This window comes from Colossoma macropomum, unplaced genomic scaffold, assembly GCF_904425465.1.
Source record: "Colossoma macropomum unplaced genomic scaffold, Colossoma_macropomum, whole genome shotgun sequence".
Classification (NCBI taxonomy): domain Eukaryota; kingdom Metazoa; phylum Chordata; class Actinopteri; order Characiformes; family Serrasalmidae; genus Colossoma; species Colossoma macropomum.
Genome location: NW_023494790.1, coordinates 37,585,638 through 37,610,194, shown reverse-complemented (window position 1 = coordinate 37,610,194; position 24,557 = coordinate 37,585,638). Strand labels below are relative to the sequence as shown.

Genomic DNA, 24,557 nt, shown 5'->3' with positions numbered 1-24,557 from the left:
TTCTTCAAGCGTTCGTTAGTAAAGAAAATTGTTCTATAGAGAACCATGAACACTCAAAGAACCCTTTACATGATTAATGGGTTCCTTGCATGGTGAAAGGGTTCTCCAGAAGGATGGACAATGTGCTATGGATGGTTCTATATAAAACCTTATATAGCACCAAAAAGGGTTCTTTTACTGTATCAAGCTTGACATCGTAACAATAGAAGAACCCTTTTTGGTGCTATACAGAACCATTTTCTGTAGCAAAGAACCCTTGAAGAACCATCATTTTTAAGTTTGTAGGACCAGCTACAACACATTCTCCAATCTGAAGCACGCTTTCATGATGCAAAGAGTGCTTTAGTCATGCTACAGGTTCTTTGAGTGTTCATGGTGCTATATAGAACCATTTTCTTTACTGAAGAACCCTTGAAGAACCATCAGTTTTAAGAGTGTAGCCGACTTTCTAACGTTCCAGAATTAGAACTGACAAACCAAATGAACCAGTGCGAATGGAGGGAGAGGGGGCACTAAAGAACAGTGTAAACAGGAATGACATGGTCTAGAACAGCATTAATAGAGAAGAACATTTTAGAACAGTTTGAACGGTTACAAAAACGTTTGTAACAGGATGACTGGGAAGAACAATTTAGAACAGTATGTATGGGAAAAACATTCTAGATCAGTGAGAATGGGGAAGGAAATACTCAAGCAGTGTAAATGGTAATAAAATGGTCAAGAGAACACTCTAGAACAGCCTAAATAGTGGGGAACATTCTAGAACAGTGTAAATGGGGAGAACATTCTAAAAGTGTGAATGGGGAGTGATGTTCTAGAGTAAAGGTGTAACAATTTCAATACATTAATGGAAAATCAAATTTGAAACTGTATGTACGCCCTTAAAAAAATGGTTCCTCAAGAGTTCTTCTGTAAAGAAAACGGTTCTACATAAAACTGTGATCACTCAAGTAACGCTTTGCATGATAAAAGTGTTCTTTGCATCATGAAAGGGTTCTTCAGATTGACGGAAAATGTGCACTAATGTGCTACAGATGGTTCTATACAGAACCTTTTTGAAAAGGGTTCTATAGCATACAAATGCTTGATATCATGACAACAGAAGAACTCTTTAGGGTTCTATAGAGAACCCTTTTCAAAAAGGTTCTATATAGAACCATCTACAGCACATTCTCCATCAATCTGAAGAAACTTTCATGATGCAAAGAACACTTAAATCATGCAAAGGGTTCTTTGACTGTTCATGGTTCTATATAGAACCATTTTCTTTACTAAAGAACTAAAACTATTTTGCAGACTTGATGTGTAAAAGCAGTGAAACACTGGAGATCCAGTGTTACAGTGAATAACATCACAGCTGTGATGATCTCTTTTCTTACTAAACGTATAAATTCACTATTACACTGTTTAAATGGGTTCTAAGCTGGAGATGTTCTGTAATGTGTGAGATCTGAGAGATCTGGGCCCTGTGTGTGGGACTACAGAGGTATAATGCATGTGTGCAGTGCATATTATGAACATATTAACATCAGCATGTAAACACAAGGCACGTTTTCAGGCACTTCTTAGTTCTGCCTTATCAAAAAATCCACTGAATTGAATTCTGAATATCGCTACACCCTTTTTCTAGACACTTCCCAGGTACACACCAATGTTTGGGTTTGGTGGAGAACATTAGGTGGGTGTGCTCTGGTTATTAAACAAAAAAGTGATCAGTTGGATCAGAGGGTCACCTGCTGAAGTAAAAGGTCCGGTGCTGCCCAGCTCCTCGACTTAGACGGTTCATCTTCTACATTTCTTGTCATTTTTTCTGCCCCTCTCTTCAGTGGAGGTCTGCTTCTTTCCTGTATGTTTCGCATTACTGTCTACTTCTGCTTCATCATCGGCTTTTGCGCCATCCTTTTCTCCCGCTACATTCTCAACTCCTGCGTTCTGAGGGTTCTCCCCACAGGCCTCACTTTCAATGTCCATTGTTTCTGCTTGTGAATGTTTCCTGTCCTCCAATGTATTATTAGGAAACTCACTGTGCACCTGCAAGGCTGTACTCTCTGACGTTTCCACATCACTTTCCCTCTCCTTTGTTTCGGTCTGAACGTCTGATTCTTTCGACAAGCTCTGAGCTTCCTCCAAGTCTTGGGTCAGCCCACTCATTACTTCCTCCACGACTCCCAGCGAGGTCACAGCGGTCTTTATTTCATCCTGTAATCCAATCTTGGTCTCATCAGGATCTCTCTGCATCTCCAGCGCTTCATCAGCATCTTTCTGCACGTTCGTTTGTATCTCTGACATTTGCGGATTCATTGGTTCACTCTCTGGCAGACTCGAAGCCCCCGAGTATCCAATCTGGACTTTGGTTTCAACGTCAGATCTGTCTTGCGAGGTCCACTCTCCATGGTTTAATGGAATCTGACCTTCATCCAGAACAGAAGCTGATGTTTTGAGTGTTTCCAAGGCTTCCACAGCTGTCGGAGATGATTCATTTTCTGTTTTTGCATCCATTTCCGATTTTGCTTGCTCACGTTTCACTTCCGTTGAGGCCTGATCACTCTCAGCTGTTTCAGGCACTTCCACTTTCTGTTCAGCAACACAGGCCTTTGTTTCCACACTTAGGTTTGTTAACAACTCAGCACGTGCTGCAAAGGGGTCCTCTGGTTGGTCTACTTCCTGTAGCGAAGGCCTCAGCATTTCATCACCAGAGATTTCATCTTCTTGCTCTACAGAATTTGATTCTTGTTGCATTTCATTGACTTGTGTTTCTGACTTTTCTTGCATGGATTCTTCTTCAAGGTTGGATTGGCCCATAGTTTCCTGCAGAGCCAGTGCTTCTCTAGCTGTAGGCTTCTCTAAACTTCTCTCTGCTGATTTCTTCACATCATCCGCTGCAACTTCTCCTCCGACCTGCTGTTGAAATTCTGATGGTTGGTTAGTCTGGTTTCCAGGCCCTGCATCTACTGACTCACTGCCTTGCTTAATCACCATCTCTGGTACTCGCAATCCAATGAGATCGTGAGCTGCGCCATCTACAAGCTCCACTTCTGCTTTCAGGGATGGTTCTTCTTCTATATCCTCTTTACAGTGTTTAAATTGATCTGCTTCCACAATAAATGCTGACAAATCAGTTCCACCGTCAACTTGCTCATTTTCAGAGGTCACTTTCACCATTAGGTCCATTTTGCAGATAGCTTGAAGCCCTTTATCATCAATTTCAGCATTTTCCATCTGAGTTGTCACAGGTTCCTCCAATGGTTCGCATTCGGTCACCAGTATTTCCTCAGTAAATTGCGTTTGGGCTTCCGGCTTTGACTCACAGATGTCCACAGTTTCAGCAACTTTGGATTCACTGAACTGCTGACCAGCTTCATGCTGTCCATCCTTTACCGTTCCCATGATCTCCTGCTTTGTTTCCTCATTGCTGACATCGATTGCTTCTGCTTCTGGTGTTGGTGCTGCCTTGTTTTCAATACGTTTGCAAATGGGTTCTAGGTCTTGTCCAAAAGGTTCTGCACTTTCCATCTGTTCTGTTACAGGTTCCTCCAAGAATTCTACTTCCTCAGTACATTCATCCAGCTTTGACTCACATGCGTCAGCGATTTCAGCAGCTTTGTATTCACTGAACTGCTGATCCGCTTCATCTGGTGCTGTTCCCACAGTCTCTTGCTTTGATTCCCCAATGATCGCTTCTCTTTCTAGGGCCTTCTTTTCAATTTTGCTAACAGGTTCTAGCTCTTCTTCATATATTTCTGCATGTTCAGTCAGTCCTGTCACAGGTTCCCTCCAAAGGTTCATGCTTAGTCTCAACTATTTCCTCTGTAAATTCAATCTGGGCCTCATCCAACTTTGACTCAAAGATGTCAAAAGCTTTGGATTCACTGAACTGCTGACCTGCTTCATCTTGAGCTGTTCCCACAGTCTCTTGCTTTGGTTCCTCGATGATCACGTCTCTTTCTGGTGCTTTCTTTTCAATAATTTCTTCTTCATAAACTTCTATATGTTCAATCTGTCCTATCACAGGTTCCTCCAAAGGTTCATGTTTAGTCTCGACTATTTCCTCTGTAAATTCAATCTGGGCTTCGTCCAGCTTTGGCTCATGGATGTCCAGTTTGTCAGCAATTTCAGAAGCTATGAATTCGCTTAACTGCTGTCCCGCTTCATGCTGCCCATCTGCAGCCACTTGCTTCGTTCCCTCATCGATGACCTCAATCATTTCTCTTTCTGGTGCCTTGTTTTCATTCATTTTGCTGACTGGTTCTGGTTCTTCTTCATAAACTTCTACATGTTCAATCTGTCCTGTCACAGGTTCCTCCATAGGTTCACGTTTTGTCTCAACTATTTCCTCTGTGAATTCAATCTGGGCTTCATCCAGCTTCGACTCAAAGATGTCAAAAGCTTTGGATTCACTGAACTGCTGACCGGCTTCATACTGTCCATCCTTCACCGTTCCCACGGTCTCCTGCTTTGTTTTCTCATTGCCAGCATCAATTGCTTCTCTTTCTGGTGTTGGTGTTGCCTTGTTTTCAGTACGTTTGCTAATAGGTTCTAGGTCTTGTCCAAAAGCTTCTGCATTGTCCATCTGTTCTGTTACAGCTTCCTCCAACAATTCACATTCAGTCTCCGCTATTTCCTCAGTAAATTCCTCCAGCTTTGAGTCGCGGACGTCAACAATTTCAGCAGGTTTGGATTCACTGAACTGCTGACCCGCTTCATCTGGTGCTGTTCCCACAGTCCCTTGCTTTGGTTCCTCAATGATCGCTTCTCTTTCTGGGGTTGGTTCTGGTTCTTTTTCATAAACTTCTACATGTTCAATCTGTCCTGTCACAGTTTCCTCCAAAGGTTCATGTTTAGTCTCGACTATTTCCTCTGTAAATTCAATCTGGGCTTCGTCCAGCTTTGGCTCATGGATGTCCAGTTTGTCAGCAATTTCAGAAGCTATGAATTCGCTTAACTGCTGTCCCGCTTCATGCTGCCCATCTGCAGCCACTTGCTTCGTTCCCTCATCGATGACCTCAATCATTTCTCTTTCTGGTGCCTTGTTTTCATTCATTTTGCTGACTGGTTCTGGTTCTTCTTCATAAACTTCTACATGTTCAATCTGTCCTGTCACAGGTTCCTCCAAAGGTTCACGTTTTGTCTCAACTATTTCCTCTGTGAATTCAATCTGGGCTTCATCCAGCTTCGACTCAAAGATGTCAAAAGCTTTGGATTCACTGAACTGCTGACCGGCTTCATACTGTCCATCCTTCACCGGTCCCACGGTCTCCTGCTTTGTTTTCTCATTGCCAGCATCAATTGCTTCCCTTTCTGGTGTTGGTGTTGCCTTGTTTTCAATACGTTTGGTAATAGGTTCTAGGTCTTGTCCAAAAGCTTCTGCATTGTCCATCTGTTCTGTTACAGGTTCCTCCAACAATTCACATTCAGTCTCCACTATTTCCTCAGTAAATTCCTCCAGCTTTGAGTCGCAGACGTCAACAATTTCAGCAGGTTTGTATTCACTGAACTGTTGACCCGCTTCATCTGGTGCTGTTCCCACAGTCCCTTGCTTTGGTTCCTCAATGATCGCTTCTCTTTCTGGGGTTGGTTCTGGTTCTTTTTCATAAACTTCTATATGTTCAATCTGTCCTATCACAGGTTCCTCCAAAGGTTCATGTTTAGTCTCGACTATTCCCTCAGTAAATTCAATCTGGGCTTCGTCCAGCTTTGACTTTTGGAGGTTCAGTTTGTCAGCAATTTCAGAAGCTATGAATTCGCTTACCTGCTGTCCTGCTTCATGCTGCCCATCTGCAGCCACTTGTTTTGTTCCCTCATTGATCTTTTCTCTTTCTGGTGTTGACACAGCCTTCTTTTCAGTAATTTTGCTGACTGGTTCTGGCTCTTCTTCATAAACTTCTACATGTTCAATCTGTCCTGTCACGGGTTCCTCCAAAGGTTCATGTTTAGTCTCAACTATTCCCTCTGTAAATTCAATCTGGGCTTCGTCCAGCTTTGACTCAAAGATGTCAAAAGCTTTGGACTCACTGAACTGCTGACCATCTTGTGCTGTCCCCACAGTCTCTTGCTTTGGTTCCTCGATGATCACGTCTCTTTCTGGTGCCTTCTTTTCAATAATTCTGCTAATTGGTTCTGGCTCTTCTTCATAAACTTCTGCATTTTCAGTCTGTTCTGTCACAGGCCCCTCCAATAATTTATACGCAGTCTCAATTCCCTCAGTTTGGTCTTCATCCAGCTTTGACTCAGAGATGCCAAGAGTTTCAGCCGTTTTGGACTCATCTAACTGCTGCCTCGCTTCACGTTCCTCGATATTATCGATTGGCTGCCTTTCTGGTGCTGGTTGGGTCTTTTTTTCAATAATTTTGCTGATTGATTCTGGCTCTTTTTCATATGTTTCTGTATTTTCAATCTGTCCTGTCACAGTTTCCTCCAAAAGTTCATGTGTAGTCTGAACTATTTCCTCTGTAAAGTTAATCTGTTCTTCATCCAGCTGTGACTCACACACTTCGGCAGTTTCAGTTTCAGTTAACTGCTGACCTGCCTCATGCTGCCCATCTTTTACTGTTCCCACAGCTCCTTGCTTTGTTCCCACATTGTTGACATCGATCACTTCCCTTTCTGGTGTCGCCGTGGCCTTGTTTTCAGTCGTTTCATCCACTTTGAGTTCTTTGTTTAAAAGGTCTCCTTGTTCCCTCGCTGAAGAGGTCAGCTGGAATACCCAATCATCTGCCAACTGTGATGTACGTTCATCATTTGAGTCCTGGTCATCAGTGGGTTTCTTCTCTACTGAGACCTCTGCGATGTCTCCAAAACCTCCTTGCGCAGCAGACTCATCCACTGCTTCCCTTTCATTTTCAGCGCCCTCACTCCTTTCCCATATCATCAGTCCTATTTTCACTCCTTCTAGCATCTACATCCTTATCACTCACAGAAACTCCGAAGTCTTGGCTGCCCTCAGTGGACGCAGGTGGACAAACTTGGTCAACGCTAGCAACAAACTCATTTGTTGTGGCTGCCTCGTTGTTATTTTCCGACGTTCCCTCATTATCCCGCTGCTCCTGTGCTTTCTTGTCCTCTGAATGTCCCTCCTGAACCCCGACATTCCACGCGATACCACTGCGAGCAGGGTCTGCCCGTGTGCTCCCTGCGTACCTTCCCCTTTTCCCACTGAGCGGCGGCGGTCCGCACGCTGACCCCAGCTTGGGGTCTCTCACTTTGGCTCTGTGCCTGGGCCTCACTCCGTTCTTTCTCTTCTTCATTTTCCTTTAACTCCCTGTAACTCTTAGCCGCTGTGTCTTCCTGTTGAACGTCCTCGCTCTGGTCGTCTTCGTTTGTGACCTCTGGTCGTAAATATCTTCCCACGGCCCCTGAGAGGTAACCCTGCACACACACACATAGAGCAAGAAAATATGGCAGTCAGTTACAGTCTGTGAGAAGCAGTTAGATTTAAGATTGAGGAGTTCTATTGTGATATACACAGTAAACAGGTGGTTACACTGAACAATGGAGTTCTGACTTTGTTAATCCTCTGTGCACAAATAATGAAATGACCTGTGCAGTTTTGTGCAGCTGTAATAAAGTTCCTACAGAGCTCTCGTTCATGTGTTTATTCAAAGGGCAGGTCTCTTACAGGGTAAATGGCCAGTTACAAAACATACACAACTCAAAAACACTCAATGCTGAACTACTAGCCCGAAAAACTGTGATGACTATTCTCAAATGTATGAAGCACTAATCACTACTGTTACAACAAACCTGCATCACCATAAGGAGCTTTCTAAGGAATTAAAATATTATGACATTATGAGCACCTCCTTCTTTCTACACTCCATTTTATCAGCTCCACTTACTATATAGGTGCACTTTGTAGTTCTACAGTTACAGACTGTAGTCCATCTGTTTCTCTGCATACTTTGTTAGCCCCCTTTTACCCTGTTCTTCAGTGGTCAGGACCCCCATGGACCCTCACAGAGCAGGTACTATTTGGGTGGTGGATCATTCTCAGCACTGCAGTAACACTGACGTGGTGGTGGTGTGTTAGTGTGTGTTGTGCTGGTACGAGTAGATCAGACACAGCAGTGCTGCTGGAGTTTTTAAACACTGTGTCCACTCACTGTCCACTCTATTAGACACTCCTACCTTGTCAGTCCACCTTGTAGATGTAAAGTCAGAGACGATAGCTCATCTGCTGCTGCACAGTTTGTGTTGGTCATCCTCTAGTCCTTCATCAGTGGTCACAGGACGCTGCCCATAGGACGCTGTTGGCTGGATATTTTTGGTTGGTGGACTATTCTCAGTCCAGCGGTGACACTGAGGTGTTTAAAAACTCCAGCAGCACTGCTGTGTCTGATCCACTCAGACCAGCGCAACACACACTAACACACCACCACCACATCAGTGTTGCCACAGTGCTGAGAATGATCCACCACCCCAATAGTACCTGCTCTGTGAGGGTCCATGGGGGTCCTGACCACTGAAGAACAGGGTAAAAGGGGGCTAACAAAGTATGCAGAGAAACAGATGGACTACAGTCTGTAACTGTAGAACTACAAAGTGCACCTATATAGTAAGTGGAGCTGATAAAATGGACAATGAGCGTAGAAACAAGGAGGTGGTCAAAATGTTATGCCTGATCGGTGTTTACATTTTTTTGAGTGTATATAAAAAAATAAAACTATATTTATTTGTTTTGTAGCTTTTAAAGAAAGTACATTACAGGCCAAACGTATGTGGAGTTCAGGTGTTTCAGCCACATCCATTGCTAACAGCAGTTTAAAATCAAGCACAGGGCCACATGCAATCCCCACAGACAAACACTGGCAATGACTTTAATCATGCCATCTTTGCCACAAGTCAGTTCCTGAAATGTCTACCCTGCTAGATCTGTCCCGGCCAAGTGCTGTTATTGTGAAATGGAAGCATCTAAGAGCAACAACAGCTCAGCCGCAAAACAGTAGACCACACAAACTCACAGAGCGAGGCCACAGAGTGCTGAAGAGTGCACCCTGCGAAGGTTCTGCTGCATCGCTCACTAAGGAGTCACGGACTGCCTCTGGAAGCAAATCAGCACAAGAACTGAGCATCAGGAACGCCATGAAACGGGTCTCCATGGCCAAGTAGCTGCACACAAGCCTAAGTTCACTAAGCGCAATGCCAAGCGTCAGATGGAGTGGTGTAAAGCACGGGTTCTCAACTGTTGCCACCACGAGGTGCACTTATTTGTCTCTAGCAAGCATGAAGGCCCACAAGAAAACACAACACAGCTTTTTTGCCTAAATACTTCATTCTGGGGGAAGCTCCTGCAATACGCAACGTGCATCAGTCGACATAAAATATCAACAGAACGGTACCAAATTAAGTGGAATGTTTCTACGACATTCATTTTTTTTCACAGTGTTGCAGGTGGACAACTGAAACATCAGGCGGAGAATATTTTGTTTTCAGAGCCAATAGGTAAAAAAGCTTTTGTGCTCTATTTTCACAGGCCTCGTATTACTGTTCTTTATTGTTTGGAAACATTTTCTAGCTTTTTTAATTGTTAAGTCGGTTCTTTTTTATTTTAATGACAGAGTGCCATCGAAGACCCAGCATGGACAACTGGCACCCCCTCAGTGTTGGCCTTAGGGCCAGCAGAGGGAGTTTCAAGGCCCACTTGTGGGCCATGGCCCAGTGGTGGAGAAACCCTGGTGTAAAGCACTGCCACTGGACTCTGGAGCAGTGGAAACGTGCCCTCTGCAGTGATGAACCACACTTCACTATCTGGCAGTCTGATGATGAATCTGGGTTTGGGGGATGAAGAACGCCACCTACTGGAGTTTGGTGGAGGAGGGTTGATGGGCTGGGCTGTTTTTCAGGGTTTGGGCCCCTCAGTTCCAGTGAAGGGTGATATTAATGTTACGTCATACAAAGACATTTTACACAGTTATCTGCTTCCAGCTTTGTGTCAGCAGTTTGGGGAAGAACCTTTCCTGTTCCAGCATGACTGAGCCCCTGTGCACAAAGCAGCTCCATAAAGACATGGTTTGACAAGTTTGGTGTGGAGGAACTTCTCATATCATCATTATATCCAACAGCTTTATCAAACAACATATTTTATGTCCCTATCATGCAGCCCTAATGCTAATGTGTGCTCCATGCTGTTTAATAAGCATAAAATATAATATGATTTACAAGTATTTTAAAATGCTGTAGTTTGTGGTAAAAGCATATTTTTATATTGTACCCATCAATTTGCTGACCATTCTTATTCCATAAACTCACATCAGTCCAGAAATATTCTGACATGCCTTTTTTACACAGCATTAAGCAAGTTATTCATAACTGGTCAGTTTTTCCACAAACTGGAATCTGTGAAAATGTGCAGTGAGTCATACTGTGGCCTTCCTTTTCACAAACTGAGATGATTGTGTGAATGTTTTTAGGCCACGCTGTGTCAACACCTTTATCAGACAGGGCCTAAAACATTCACACAATCAACCCTGATTATGAAAAGGAAGCCTGCAGTCTAAGCGTAATTAGATGAACATAAAACTGCAGTCTGAACATATTCAGATAACAGCAAAAGCTTCAGTATTAACTTATTTTCAAGCTCTTTTTAAGTTTTACAGGGCAATTCCACTGAAATTTTAGCATAATTAAATGGTTAAGATTCATTCAGAGTAGTTTGGTGTGAAACTCTCCGTTCTAGAGAAACTTAACGAGTCAGAACTGTTCACAGTGGTGGTGATAGGAACCAGACGTCCACCTCTAAAAGCTCCCTCACAGAAAGTTACTACATGAAATGGTTATGAATTCACTGCCTGATGACTGAGACGTTGTTTTACAACAGTTTTCAAAGACGTTTTTGGCCTTAAACATGTATTGTAGTATTCATGATATAATGAATAAACTCAGAAGACTCGTGTAGGTTCACTGGAGGTTTTAGATAGTAAATAAAATGTCTATATTTGTGTTGTAGTCATGGCGACCCCTGGTTCCTATCACCACCACTGTAAAGACATCTGAACCATTTCATACCAAACCACTCTGAATCACTCTGATTACATCTCAAACACTAAAATATGAAGAAATTTTGAAAAGTTGGTGGAATTCCCCTTTAATTCCATTGGCTTTCACTTGCAGACACTTCAAGAACCTGGATTGCTGAAAGCCTCCTGGACATTACCTGAAAAGTAGGCTCTTCCCCTCCCTTAGGAATCCTAGGGGGTTTAAAGGGGAATTCCACCATTTTTTTAAAACTTTCGGCATGATCAAATTGCTGATTTATTATATATATATATACACACACACACACACACACACACACACACACACACATACATATGTGTGTGTATGTATATAAAACGTAGTAAGATGTCTTTACAGTGGTGCTGATAGGAACCAGAGGTTACTGTCCGAAACCACCAGTGAACCTACACACATCTGAATTATGATATGTAATACATATATTTCTAAAATAGCGTTAAACCTGTGGAAAAACGTTTTTCTTTGGGGACTATTTAGCCTCAAAACACCCAGCATGTATCTCTCCTGCACAAATACACAAATATTAAAATAAAAACAAGCCAAAACCTTCATAAATCCATCATAAAACAGTGTCTCAGCCATCAGGCAGTGAATTCATAACCATTTCTTGTAGTAACTTTCTGTGAGGGAGCTTTTAGAGGTGGACGTCTGGTTCCTATCACCACCACTGTGAACAGTTCTGACTCTGTAAGTTTATCTAGAACAGAGCGTTTCACACCAAACCACTCTGAATGACTCTGTTTACATCTGAACAGTTTAATTAAGCTTAATTTTTGGAAATTAGTGGAGTTGCACTTCAAGTCTTAAACATAACTTCTAAATCACCCTGAAATAACCGGACACTGACTCACCCAGACTGTCCAAATCGTGCGACCAATTCGGTTTATTGAGCTTTCAGACCCCTCCATCGCTGAAGAGCCTCAAAATGAGCTTGGCTGCTGATGAAAGGTCAGAAGAGCACAGGCGGGTTTTCCCTCAGTGTCCAGTCGAACACGCGAAAAGGCATAAAGTTGGCTGAGACGCGTTTCTGTGTCGTGGAGGTCGCAGTTCTTCGGTTCCTGATGCTGAGAAGACTTTTCTTCTGAAGGAGGAAGAGGACGATGAGGTCAGACCGAACAGAAGCACGAGCTGAAGTTTGCCTCTCGTTGGCCAGCGTCTTATTAGTCCTCTCCGTTCCACCTTAAGTGTAACTGGTACGTGTAACAGCAGGGCCATTTAAAGTGGAACGGAGAGTTCGAATAGGAAGCCAGTCTAAGCTCAAGCCTCGACATCGCAGCCAATAGCGATAGCAGAGGACGCGTGCTGGTCTGCGGTGAGGAGAAAAGGCAGGCTTGTTCATTAAACGCCATTAGAGCTGCAGTGTCCGACCACAAAACACTGAGACTTCTCTAAAATAAACACAGCTCAGCTAGCCCACTTCCCTTCACTGCTGTACACTCACTGTAAGTACGAGTTTTAGCACAAAGGAGCACATCCAGTCATTTTTCCTGAAGTCAATTTATAACATTAGTGTACATTTATATACCAAAAACAAGCACTTATTTTTATCTGACCACTTTCCAACCTTTCTTTACCCCTTAGCTTTAAACAGACTGTGCCTTTAAAGGGCCTGTATTATAGAAAACTGAATTCTCCTCACTCATGTTAAAAATAAAGAGTGTGTGTGTATATATATATATATATATATATATATATATATATATATATATACACATATATATATATATATATGTGTGTGTGTGTGTGTGTGTGTTTATATATATATATACATGTATATAAACTGGTCATCTTAAGGGGCTCATATCATAGAAAACTGCATTCTTCTCACTTTTAAAAATGTTAAAAATAAACAGTATATATATATATATATATGTATATATGAGCGTAAAACTTTAACATTGTTTACATTTTACCAACTCTTTTGTTTCATATAGTGAAGAAAATTCATTTTGCTATGATACGGGTCCTTTAAACAACTCAACTGGTCATCTTAAAGAGCTCATTTCATGGAAAACTGAGTTCTCACTTTTTTTAAATAAACAGTATATATATGTATGTATATATGAGCAGGAAACTTTAACATTGTTTACATTTTACCAACTCTTTTGTTTCATATAGTGAAGAAAATTCAGTTTGCCATGATATGGGCCCTTTAAACAACTCAACTGGTCTTCTTAAAGAGCTCATATCATAGAAAACTGACTTCTGCTCACCTTTTTTAAATAAAGAGTTTGAGTTTTATGCAAACACTGTTACATTTTCCAAACATACACTTCAGTCCATACAGTCCATTTATGAAAACTAAGCTGCAACTTGGAATTAACTGTTTTTGTGATGTCACACAAGGCAAAGCATGTCCACCTGTTTGGCCTACAGCAGTTTAGCTTTGCCCATTCCTGCTGAAGTCAAATTTCAGCCTGGACTGCTTTTTTGAATGAGGCACCATACATGACAGCCAATCAGAACAGGGCTCATTTACATACATAAAACCACACAAATGTCATGAGTAGACCACGGAAGTAAAAACAATGCAGGAAAAATGTAGGATGTGGGCCCTTTAAAATTGATGCATGTAAATGAGCTCTGTTCTGATTGGCTGCCTTGTATTGTAGCTCAAGCAGGACACAGGGCTGATACAGTTGTAACTTCACTACGAATGGGCGGGGCTTAACTGCCGTAGGTCGAAATAGGCAGATATGTGTAAAAGTGTTGGTTTTCATGACATCACAAAAACAATGAATTCCAAACACTCCAAAACACACTGTTTTTAGCGGTATAGTTTGCCTATATGGAGTATACATATATAATAAACATTAACCGTGTTTACAAACCATTAACCATTTTACAAACCCTTTTGATTCAAACAGCAAACAAAATTCAACTTGCTGTGATACGGGCCCTTTAAACAAGCAACCTAGTCATCTTAAAGGGCCCATAATCATGGAAAACAGAATTTTTCTCCTTAACTAAAAGACTTTGATGTAGTATGTAAACACTGTTGAAGTTTAATATTAACTATTCACTCCCCAGTCTGTACAATCCATTTATGTAAACTACGCTGTAAAAACAGCTCATTTTGAATTCATTGTTTTTTGTGATGTCATGAAAGCCGACACACTTATATATATCTGCCTACAGCAGTTTAGCCCTGCCTAATCACGCTGAAGCTATAAGGAGTGTTTCAGCCTGGACTGCTTTTTGAATGAGGCACAGCCAATCAGAACAGAGCCTGTTTGCATACATCAGTCTTAAAGTCACAGCAACAGAAACGGCCTGTTTATTTCCAAGAGATAAACAGAGGCTGAAAAACGGTCATGTGGAAAAAATACCAGAAAAATGTAGGAGGTTGGCTCTTTAATGAATTAGTCTGAACTATAGACGTGCTTAGCACTCTTCAGCAGATGAAACACGTCCCACCACATGATGATAAAGCCTGCTGTTTTTTTTTAATGTGAGCATTTATCATCATGTGGTGGGACGTGTTTCATCTGCTGAAGAGCGCTAAGCACTTCTATGGTGCATTTGTGGTTGATGTTCCATTGTGGTGGAGTTTAGATGCTGGCTATCTTAAACACAGGGTCAAAATGAGCCTCTTTGTTACTGCTGTCATTTTACACCCACCGTCTACACCTTCTCTCTCTCTCTTTCTCGCTCTCTCACACACATACAGAAAAGAAAGACATTTCCTGTATGCTACGTTTTGTATCACTAGATAAGCAACAGTGACCAAAAGCACAAACAAAACGACAAATATAACTTTAATTTGCCTTTGTTCACTCGACTGAGGCTCGGCCCTTTTTTCAAGGCCACCACAAGTGGGAGGAACTGTTGTTTGGTTTGTGTTGTGTTCTGTACGAAGTCTGTTTTAGTACAATACGACCGTAAGTGTAATTGCCGCTGCGCACCAGCACAATGGATTTGAAATAGAGCAGTATTTAAAGGGCACATACCAGCCTAGTAGTGGACGGTGTGGGCAAACATTGAAATCACGGTACAATTAAGATTGTTAAGATTTCTGTTTATACCACAGTGTAGTGTGTTTATGCATATTTTTTCAAATAAAACCATTTTGGATGCTTAAGGAAACGTTTTTTTGTGGATTAATAGTGGCATACTATTCTGGACGTCCCTTCACTTTTAATAAGAACCGTATTTATTACCTGAAGTAAATCAGAAATATTTTTATTGGGTGAAATAGTAAAAACAAACATGAACAACCTGTAGACAGATATCAGTATTTCTAACCCTAACGAGATAAAAGCGACAGCATGCAAAGCCCACAGCAGCTTCTCTCGTGCAGTGGTTACATTGTGGTGTTTGATGTCATTTGTCTGACGTGTGCGTCTCTCACATTTGAGCTTTAATCTATGAGTGTCAGACGCTGCTGGAATTTAGCTAGGAAAGCTGCAGAGCCTCTCGGCTTGAAGGCCAAGACTGAAGCAGCTGGCTGAGCGAGGAGCACAGCACACAGCTAGGCTAGTGGCTAACAGCTAACCCTAAGAGACTGGCTTTTCCTTCCACTCTCTTTTCCTTCTGTTAACTCATTAACTCATTACAATCTGATGTCACTCCATTGACAACATGCTGGACTAACTGACCTCAGACTGCATCTCACTATACGAGAGGTGAGGGATGTTTGTATGACGCGTTATCTGCATATATTTGCCTACTTATATAACGGTAATGTCAAAACTAATACCTTAAGAAGAATTTCAACCGGTATATTGCCCAGTACTACATCAGCCTGTCTTGACCTCAGTAATGTCATGAAAACCAGGCTAATCTACATGTATCCACATTTTCCTGTTACAGCAGTTTAGCCCTGCCCACTTATAGACATCACTGCTTTTTGACAGAGAAAACGCAGGACAGCCAATCAGAACAGAGCTCATTAACAAAAACAGTGCTAGAGAGGTCGGAAAATGGTCATGTAGAAATGAAGTATTATCATTTCGGTACATAAAATTACACAAATGTTTTAAGTGCATTTAAAAAATATGGTTCTTCAAGGGTTCTTTAGTAAAGAAAAAACAGTTCTATATAGAACCCTGCATATAGCACCAAAAAAGCGTTTTTCTATTGTTACAATGTCAAGAATGTAACAATAGAAGAACACTTTTGGGTGCTATATAAAAACATTTTTAAAAAAGGTTCTATATAGAACCATCTACAGCACATTCTCTATCTATCTGAAGAACACTTTCACGATACAAAGAACCATTTAATCATGCAAAGGGTTCTTTGAGTGTTCATAGTTATATACAGAACCATTTTTTTTTACTAAAGAACCTGCTGGTGTGCTGGTCTGAGTGGATCAGACACAGCAGCGCTGCTGGAGTTTTTAAACACTGTGTCCACTCACTGTCCACTCTATTAGACACTCCTACCTTGTCGGTCCACCTTGTAGATGTCAGAGACGATAGCTCATCTGCTGCTGCACAGTTTGTGTTGGTCATCCTCTAGTCCTTCATCAGTGGTCACAGGACGCTGCCCATAGGACGCTGTTGGCTGGATATTTTTGGTTGGTGGACTATTCTCAGTCCAGCAGCGACACTGAGGTGTTTAAAAACTCCAGCAGCACTGCTGTGTCTGATCCACTCAGACCAGCACAACACACACTAACACACCACCACCACGTCAGTGTTACTGCAGTGCTGAGAATGATCCACCACCCAAATAGTACCTGCTCTGTGAGGGTCTGTGGGGGTCCTGACCACTGAAGAACAGGGTTACAAAGCATGCAGAGGAATAGATGGACTACAGTCTGTAACTGTAGAACTACAGAGTGCTCCTATATGGTCAGTGGAGCTGATAAAGTGGACAATGAGTGTAGAAACAGGGTAAATGTACCTAATAAAGCGCTCAGTGAGGGTAGATGTGCAGTGCAAAATCTCTAATAGACTGTTTGCGATTTATAAAAACTTTATTGTAATGAACTTTTCACTGCTGCACACAGAACTGTACAGCAACATCAGCAAGAACAGCACAGACCAACATAAATACTTCTGATACAGATGAACACCCTCAACATGCCCTGACAGTTCAGCAGGTGGTACGTCCAAGCCTCCGAGCGTTCAACATTCCTCTGCGTGTGGGCTTTAAACTCTCTGATGCTTAACTCTTTAGGCCCTTTAAACTTTAAAGTCAAGAAAGTTTCATAATCTCCCTTCATTACCGGCACTTCTGTAACGAGTTACATCATTAGTAGTGAAACTGGAGTACGTTTTATTATAAGAACGACAAAATGAACGAAGTTGTTGACACTCAGAGCTGAATACGTGACAAAAAGAGACAGAAAATAGGTTGTAGGTAATAATTTTATCTTCTTTACAAATAAACACGTGGAGGAAAATCCTAGGGATGACACATTATGGCAATACTTCCTCTTCAGGCTCTGTAAGAATAAGAAAAGCCCAAGTTAGGTTGGACAGAGGGGCAGAAAGACACATTTATGAAAGGGGAATTTCACTGCTTTCTCAAAATTTCAGCATAATTATAATATTAAGACACAAACAAAGTAATTCAGAGTGGTTTGGTGTGAAATGCTCCATTCTAGAGAAACGTACAAAGTCAGAACTGTTCACAGTGGTGGTGATAGGAACCAGACGTCCACCTCTAAAAGCTCCCTCACAGAAAGTTACTACATGAAATGGTTATGAATTCACTGCCTGATGACTGAGACACTGTCTGATTAAAGTTTTGAGATGATTTTGGTCTTAAACTCCATTCATGGTGGAGGGATACATAATATGCGGGGCGCTGTGAGTCAAAATAATCCCCAAAGAAAATGTATTATTTCAGATTTTCCACTATTTTCCATCATCAACATTCCATATAAACTCAGAAGACTCGTGTAGGTTCACTGGTGGTTCTGGATAGTAAATAAAATGTCTATATTTGTGTTGTAGTCATGGCGACCCCTGGTTCCTATCACCACCACTGTAAAGACATCTGAACCATTTCACACCAAACCACTCTGAATCTCTCTGTTTGATATCTCATACACTCAACTATGCAGAATTTTTTGATTTGAAAATTGGTGGTCTCCCGCTTCAGATTGTTTAATTGTGTTTTCCATGATATGGGCCCTTTAATATCCAATGACAGTGGTGTCTCACATAGTGACACTATGTTTGGTTACCTGTCCAGGTGCAGTAGCCAGGCAGGCTAAGTGCAGGATGGAAGATCTCCACAGCGACTCGGAGACGCTCTCTCTCTCCCCGTCTTCCCTCTTTCCTCATGTTTACTGTGTTTACGTTGGAGGGTTCGAGTTCTGTCTCTCCAGCTTCAGTTCTGGCCTTCTGTACGGAGTCTGATGGCTGCGTCAGTTCTGTGCGGTTCTCCTGCTCTGTTTCATTCACGTTCTCCACTTCATTTTGCCACACAGGAAGCTGAGAGTCTGTAAAACACATCAATGTTTTCACTTCATCTTTTTTAACTACGGTAAAGCCAGAGGCCGCCTTTCATTTCTTTAATTTCCAGGCAGAATAGCCATTAAGTACAAGCTGTTGATTTTTCAGGAGATATTTAGATATATGGACCCTCACAGAGCAGGTACTGTTTGGGTGGTGGGTCATTCTCAGCACTGCAGTAACACTGACGTGGTGGTGGTGTGTTAGTGTGTGTTGTGCTGGTCTGAGTGGATCAGACACAGCAGTGCTGCTGGAGTTTTTAAACACCTCAGTGTCGCTGCTGGACTGAGAATAGTCCACCAACCAAAAATATCCAGCCAGCAGCGTCCTGTGACCACTGATGAAGGACTAGAGGATGACCAACACAAACTGTGCAGCAGCAGATGAGCTATCGTCTCTGACTTTACATCTACAAGGTGGACTGACAAGGTAGGAGTGTCTAATAAAGTGGACAGTGAGTGGACACAGTGTTTAAAAACTCCAGCAGCACTGCTGTGTCTGATCCACTCAGACCAGCACAACACACACTAACACACCACCACCACGTCAGTGTTACTGCAGTGCTGAGAATGACCCACCACCCAAATAGTACCTGCTCTGTGAGGGTCCATGGGGGTCCTGGCCACTGAAGAACAGGGTAAAAGGGGGCTAACAAAGTATCAGAGAAACAGATGGACTACAGTCTGTAACTGTAGAACTACAAAGTGCACCTATGTAGTAAGTGGAGCTGATAAAATGGACAATGAGCATAGAAACAAGGAGGTGGTCAGAATGTTATGCCTGACCGGTGTATATGTCTGTGTGTCTGCCCTGTGAATGACTGGCGTCCTGTCCAGGGTGACCCGGGAGGATAAGTGGCTTAGATAATGTGTGTGTGTGTGTGTGTGTGTCTAGGTAGAACAGCTGTTCTCTGTTGTCCAGGACGCTGGATTTTGTGGCATTCTGTTGCTACATACTGTGATCATTTTAATGAGTATTTAATTTATTGTCAGGTCAGATTTTCAAATAAAAAATGTATTTTATTTATTACCTTGTATTTTTTTATGTTTAGCACGTTTATTCAAAAGCATAAAAACACATGGTTTTCGGTCAGGTGTGTCTTGACCTTTGGTTTCAGTTTCAGCCAGAAATGTTCATTTCAGTGCATTACTGGTACAAAATGCATGCCTGTTTCCTCATTTGCTCTCTTCAGTGTGATTTCTGCAGTTAGCAACATGCTAATGATGTTGCATTAGATTCTATTCTTCATTAGCTGTTGTTCATGGCTTAAGAACAACTATGTTTGTGGTTTAAAAGAAAATTGTGTAAATTTGATTTTTCAGCAGACTGTTCCTTTAAGATGGTTCTCTCTCTGTTGGTATCTGAGGAACCTTGAAAATGCAGGACAGTTTTGGTTTTGTTTACAGATTCGCTCTCCACTTATTTCCTTGCTGTCAAACACTTCATGTCCGTGAGCTGTTTAACTGGCACACTTTTCCCCTTTTTGACGATGTACTCACTGCGTACGTGTCCATTTCTGCGGCTGTGTGGCTGCTGCTCATTTCCCAGAGCTCTTGTGGACCTCACCAAAGCACACACGCTCAGCAGCTCTCTCTCCCCGCTCTCAGTGACTTGCTCTCTCTCTCTGGAGACCAGCTGGGACAGTGTGGAGCCCCCGGCGGCCCAGACCAGCTTCGGGCACGGGAACCCACTGGACAGGCGCAAGGAGAACACCCCAACGCCATCATTCCTCCAGGTCACAGACAGGGAGGGAGGGATGGAGGGAGCCACTGGACGAAAGAGAGCAGAAAAGAGAGAAATTAGGGAGCTTCCCACACTGTTCAGTGTGCTACAGTCTATTCAGTTAAAGGGGAATTCCACCAACTTTTCAAAATTTCTGCATAATTAAATGGCTAAGAGTGGTTTGTGAAGTGCTCCATTCAAGTGTCAGAATTGTTTACAATGGTGGTGATAGGAACCAGACGTCTACCTCTAAAAGCTCCCTCGCAGAAACTTACTACATGAAATGGTTATAAATATGCTGCCTGGAGTTTGAGACATCATTTTGCAGTAGTTTTATGAAACTTTTGACCAAAAATCTATTTGAAAATCCAATAATGGTGGAGGGATACATGCAGGGTGTTGTGAGGTAAAATAGTTCCCAAAGAAAGCTTATTTTTTCTCATTTATCACTATTTAAATAACTGTAGTAAATAAAATGGCTAGATTTGTGTTGTAGTCATGGCAACCCCTGGTTCAAACCATTCTGAATGACTCGAAGTTTTGAATTATGAATTGTGCAGAATTTTTTTTTTTTGTAAATCAGAGGAATTCCCCTTTAACACCATCTGCCTTGACTCGATTTCTAAAACACTTTGGCATGATTCATTTGCTGAGATGTATATAGAGTCATTGAGAGTGGTTTGATCTGAAACGGTTGATTGTAGAGAAACTTACTGAGTAGTTTACATATGAAACACTGAATTATGCAGACATTTTTGAAAAATTGGTGGACCTCGCTTTTAATCCCTTAAACTCCCAGGCTTATTACATACTAAGGCTTACTATTCAATAACTTCAGGGACTTCAATGCAATTCTTAGGTTCTAAAAGTATGTAATAAAAATATTCAGAGATTTTGAAAATTGGGTGGAGTTCTCCTTTAACACTCAAATCAATTCCACTGGTTAATTTATAGTTTTTAAGTCTTCACTGTTATTCTAATATGTGTAGAATAGTAAAAATTAGGAAAATCTAGAAGGTTCTAGCTGAGTTACCGAAGCAAGTTCTCCTCCAGACCCGCTCAATGGGCTCCTGGAGGGAGCAGTGCTCCACCCTGCACACGATCTCTCCACCCTCCTCCACTTCCTTCAGGACAGCTGTGGCCCGAAACGTCCTCGGCTGGGTCTGGATCGGCCCCCAAACTTCTGACACCCCCTTAACCCCCTCCTCTTTCTCAGCTGCTTCCTCAATGTCCTTCTCTTCACCCTCGCTCGTGCCTCGCTTCAGCCATTTGACGGAGATGTCAGGAGGGTAGAAGCCTGTGATGTCGCAGGCCAAGCTCAGCAGTCCTTGCTGGGGGGACGACGGGCTGCAGCTGATTTCTGACATGGTGGGCTTCTTTATGAACCCTGAGTGAAGGCAGAAAAGAGTTACACATCATTTTGTACTCAAACCCATCCTGTTTGTTTTCACCCACCAGCACACGACTGTATCTTTTGACTTGAAGGGCAATTCCACTGATATTTCAAAATGTATAGATTTTATAATTTATAAATTAAAAAAAAACATAATTATATCAACAGGATCATTCAGAGTGGTTTGGTGTGAAACGCTCTGTACTAGAGTCTTACTGAGTCAGAATTGTTCACAGCGGTGGTGATAGGAACCAGATGTCCACCTCCAAAAGCTCCCTCACACAAAGTTACTACATGAAATGGTTATGAATTCACTGCCTGATGTCTGAGACGCTGTTTATGACCTGAAATGTATATTTTAAAGCTATCCATGAAGGAGAGAAACATATAGGGTGTTGTATGACCAAAAGAAAACTATCTTTAGATATTATTTATAAAAGCTCGCTGGTGGTTTTGGATGGTAAATAAAATGTCTATATTTGTGTTGTAGTCATGGCGACCCCTGGTTCCTATCACCACCACTGTAAAGAAATCTGAACCATTTCACACCAAACCACTCTGAATCACTCTGTTTACATCCCAACCACTGAATTATACAGAAAATTTGAAAAATCAGTGGATTTTCCCCTTTAATGAGGCAATATAATTTTTAATGCATTCAACCAAACTTCAACTAAATAATGTATTTATTTTTAACATTTTTCATACATATAAAAAAAATAACTGTTCAGACTGAAAGATTTTGCTGATGAAAATTTTTGTAGTTTAGGCTTTAAGTTTATGGCTTGAAAAAGAAGCTTACAAATACTAAATAAAGAAATGACTACCAACATAATGAATGAATACTCGTGTATTCAAATGATTTAACCTCAGAAAAAATGAAACTGATTTAAATGAATAGCTCTATTTTAGGCAACACCTACTCAACTGTATTTCTAACCACTAGGGGGCACAAACCTAAAACCTGAGAGGCCCTGAAACAGCAGGTCTGGATCTGCTGCTGGCTCTCTGAGGCTGCAGATGAACGACAGAAAAAACCCTTTGCCCTAAATGTAGCTGATCAGCCTAGACATGTTTGGTGTCTAAAGTTTTGCTGTGGAGCTACAAGGCTAATGTAGATAACATATAATGGGAACGTATATTGACACATTAAAGGGTCCATATTCTACATTTTTCTTGTGTTTAATTTATTACCCTGGGGTCAATTTAGAGCCCACATGGCCCGCAGGCCAAGTCAGGCCTATGGCACAAACCTATTCGCCCCGCAAAATTATTTTCATTTAGCCCATTTCACCATGAACTGCACTGCAGTCCCCAGCATGCACTGCAATGTAATGTGTGCCAACAACAATCCACGGTACAGCACCACCAAAAACAGATGAGTGGGCAGTTTCAAAAGCCTACTGTACACTGGAGACATTTGAAGAGGTTTAACAGTTACCTGCAGCTAATGTAGCCTATTGTTTTATATAAAACTATTTATTTGTATTTAAAATGATTTTTGAAGCATTTAAGTATTCAGTGAATAAACAATGGCCAGTTGGGGTCATGGCAAAATATTAGGTAAGAATGAAATAATAACACAGCTGGCCCACAGACTTGTTGAGATTTTTTAATATGCCCCTTTTAGTGGTTGGGTTTGATAATTCACTTCTTCATGACCATTTTCCAACCTCTCTTTATCCCTCAGAATCAAACAGGCTGTTTTGTTACTGTGCCTTTAAGATGGATATATACAAAAGTCATCTGTTCTGATTGGCTGCCCTGTATTGTGCCTTGCTCAAAACCACACACACACACAATCTAAGCCGCTTATGCTTCTGGGTCGTGGGGGGTGCTGGAGTCTATCCCAGCAGTCATTGGGTGGAAGGCAGGAAACACCCTGGACAGGCCGCCAGGGCTGGGCGGGGCTAAATCGCTGAAGGCCTAATAGGTGGCTGTATGTAAATGAGTTCTTGTGACATCACAGGAACAGTAAATTCAACACAGGCTGTTTTTGCAGTTTAGTTTTCATATATGGACTGTATGGACTGGACAGTGAACCGTACGTTTTACACGTACGTAACTTTAACACAGTTTACAGTTTACATCAAATTCTTTCATTTCAAAAAAGTGAGAGAAAATAAAAAATTCAGTTTTTTGCAAACTACAGGCCAAAATCATCAACTTCTTGCCCTCATTAAGGTGTTCAGTATCTCTAATAGACTAGATTATGTGGTTTCTGACACTGTATGACTCAGTTATCTATAAACATTGACTAAAGTACATTAGCAAAGCTAAAAAACAGAAGCAGCTTAAATTTTCAGACACCAAACATTTAATATCATTTAAATATCAGTTATGTGATCCACCTGTTTGAAATGCAGTATTTACTCTCCAGGCCCTGTTCCTCTTATTTCCCCACCCTCTCTCACCTCTGGTCTTTCGTGTGATTGGCTGTTTGAGCGATATGTGGTGGACGGTGACCCAGACGGTGGTCTCCCCTCGCTCCAGCTCAGCTTTGGGCAGTCTGCACTGGCTCATGGCTGAGAAAAAGCCCTGGGCGTCGGGGCGCGGGGCAGCCACGGACAGGGGGGCAGCAACGGGGCACAGCTCACCCCCCTCACAGAACCAGCGGAAGGTGATGATGTCCGGGTGGAAGTGAGAGGCTGTGACGGTCAGCGTGACGATACCTGGAGAAGGACAGTCTGTTATTGACACTTTTAAATAGAGGTGGCCAGACTGATTTATATACACCGATCAGCCATAACATTAAAACCACCTCCTTGTTTCTACGCTCATTGTCCATTTTATCAGCTCCACTTACTATATAGGTGCACTTTGTAGTTCTACAGTTACAGACTGTAGTCCATCTGTTTCTCTGTGTACTTTTTGGGTGGTGGATCATTCTCAGCACTGCAGTAACACTGACATGGTGGTGGTGGTGTGTTAGTGTGTGTTGTGCTGGTCTGAGTGGATCAGACACAGCAGTGCTGCTGGAGTTTTTAAACACCTCAGTGTCACTGCTGGACTGAGAACCA

At 42.0% G+C, this 24,557-nt stretch overlaps 2 protein-coding genes across 2 annotated transcripts in view; both read right to left on the bottom strand.

Annotated features, from left to right (window-relative positions):
• Nucleotides 1-3,632: 3,632 nt before the first annotated feature.
• On the bottom strand, nucleotides 3,633-12,580 carry LOC118809752 (probable serine/threonine-protein kinase kinX). The gene is made up of 2 exons (XM_036573303.1): nucleotides 11,862-12,580; nucleotides 3,633-7,365 (listed from the first exon to the last, which is right to left on the bottom strand). The coding sequence occupies exon 2, from the start codon at nucleotides 6,893-6,895 to the stop codon at nucleotides 3,749-3,751; it is 3,147 nt and encodes a 1,048-aa protein (XP_036429196.1). The 5' UTR covers nucleotides 6,896-7,365; nucleotides 11,862-12,580; the 3' UTR covers nucleotides 3,633-3,748.
• Nucleotides 12,581-16,914: 4,334 nt separating this feature from the next.
• Nucleotides 16,915-24,557, bottom strand: part of si:ch211-180a12.2 — a 28,446-nt gene continuing 20,803 nt past the window's right edge. Inside the window, exons 9-13 of the mRNA XM_036573302.1 lie at nucleotides 23,952-24,209; nucleotides 21,178-21,531; nucleotides 19,922-20,191; nucleotides 18,152-18,409; nucleotides 16,915-17,404 (exon numbers count right to left, since the gene is read on the bottom strand). Of these exons, the coding sequence (XP_036429195.1) occupies nucleotides 17,379-17,404; nucleotides 18,152-18,409; nucleotides 19,922-20,191; nucleotides 21,178-21,531; nucleotides 23,952-24,209 (1,166 nt within the window). The 3' untranslated portion in view covers nucleotides 16,915-17,378. The remainder of the gene's footprint in view (nucleotides 17,405-18,151; nucleotides 18,410-19,921; nucleotides 20,192-21,177; nucleotides 21,532-23,951; nucleotides 24,210-24,557) is intronic.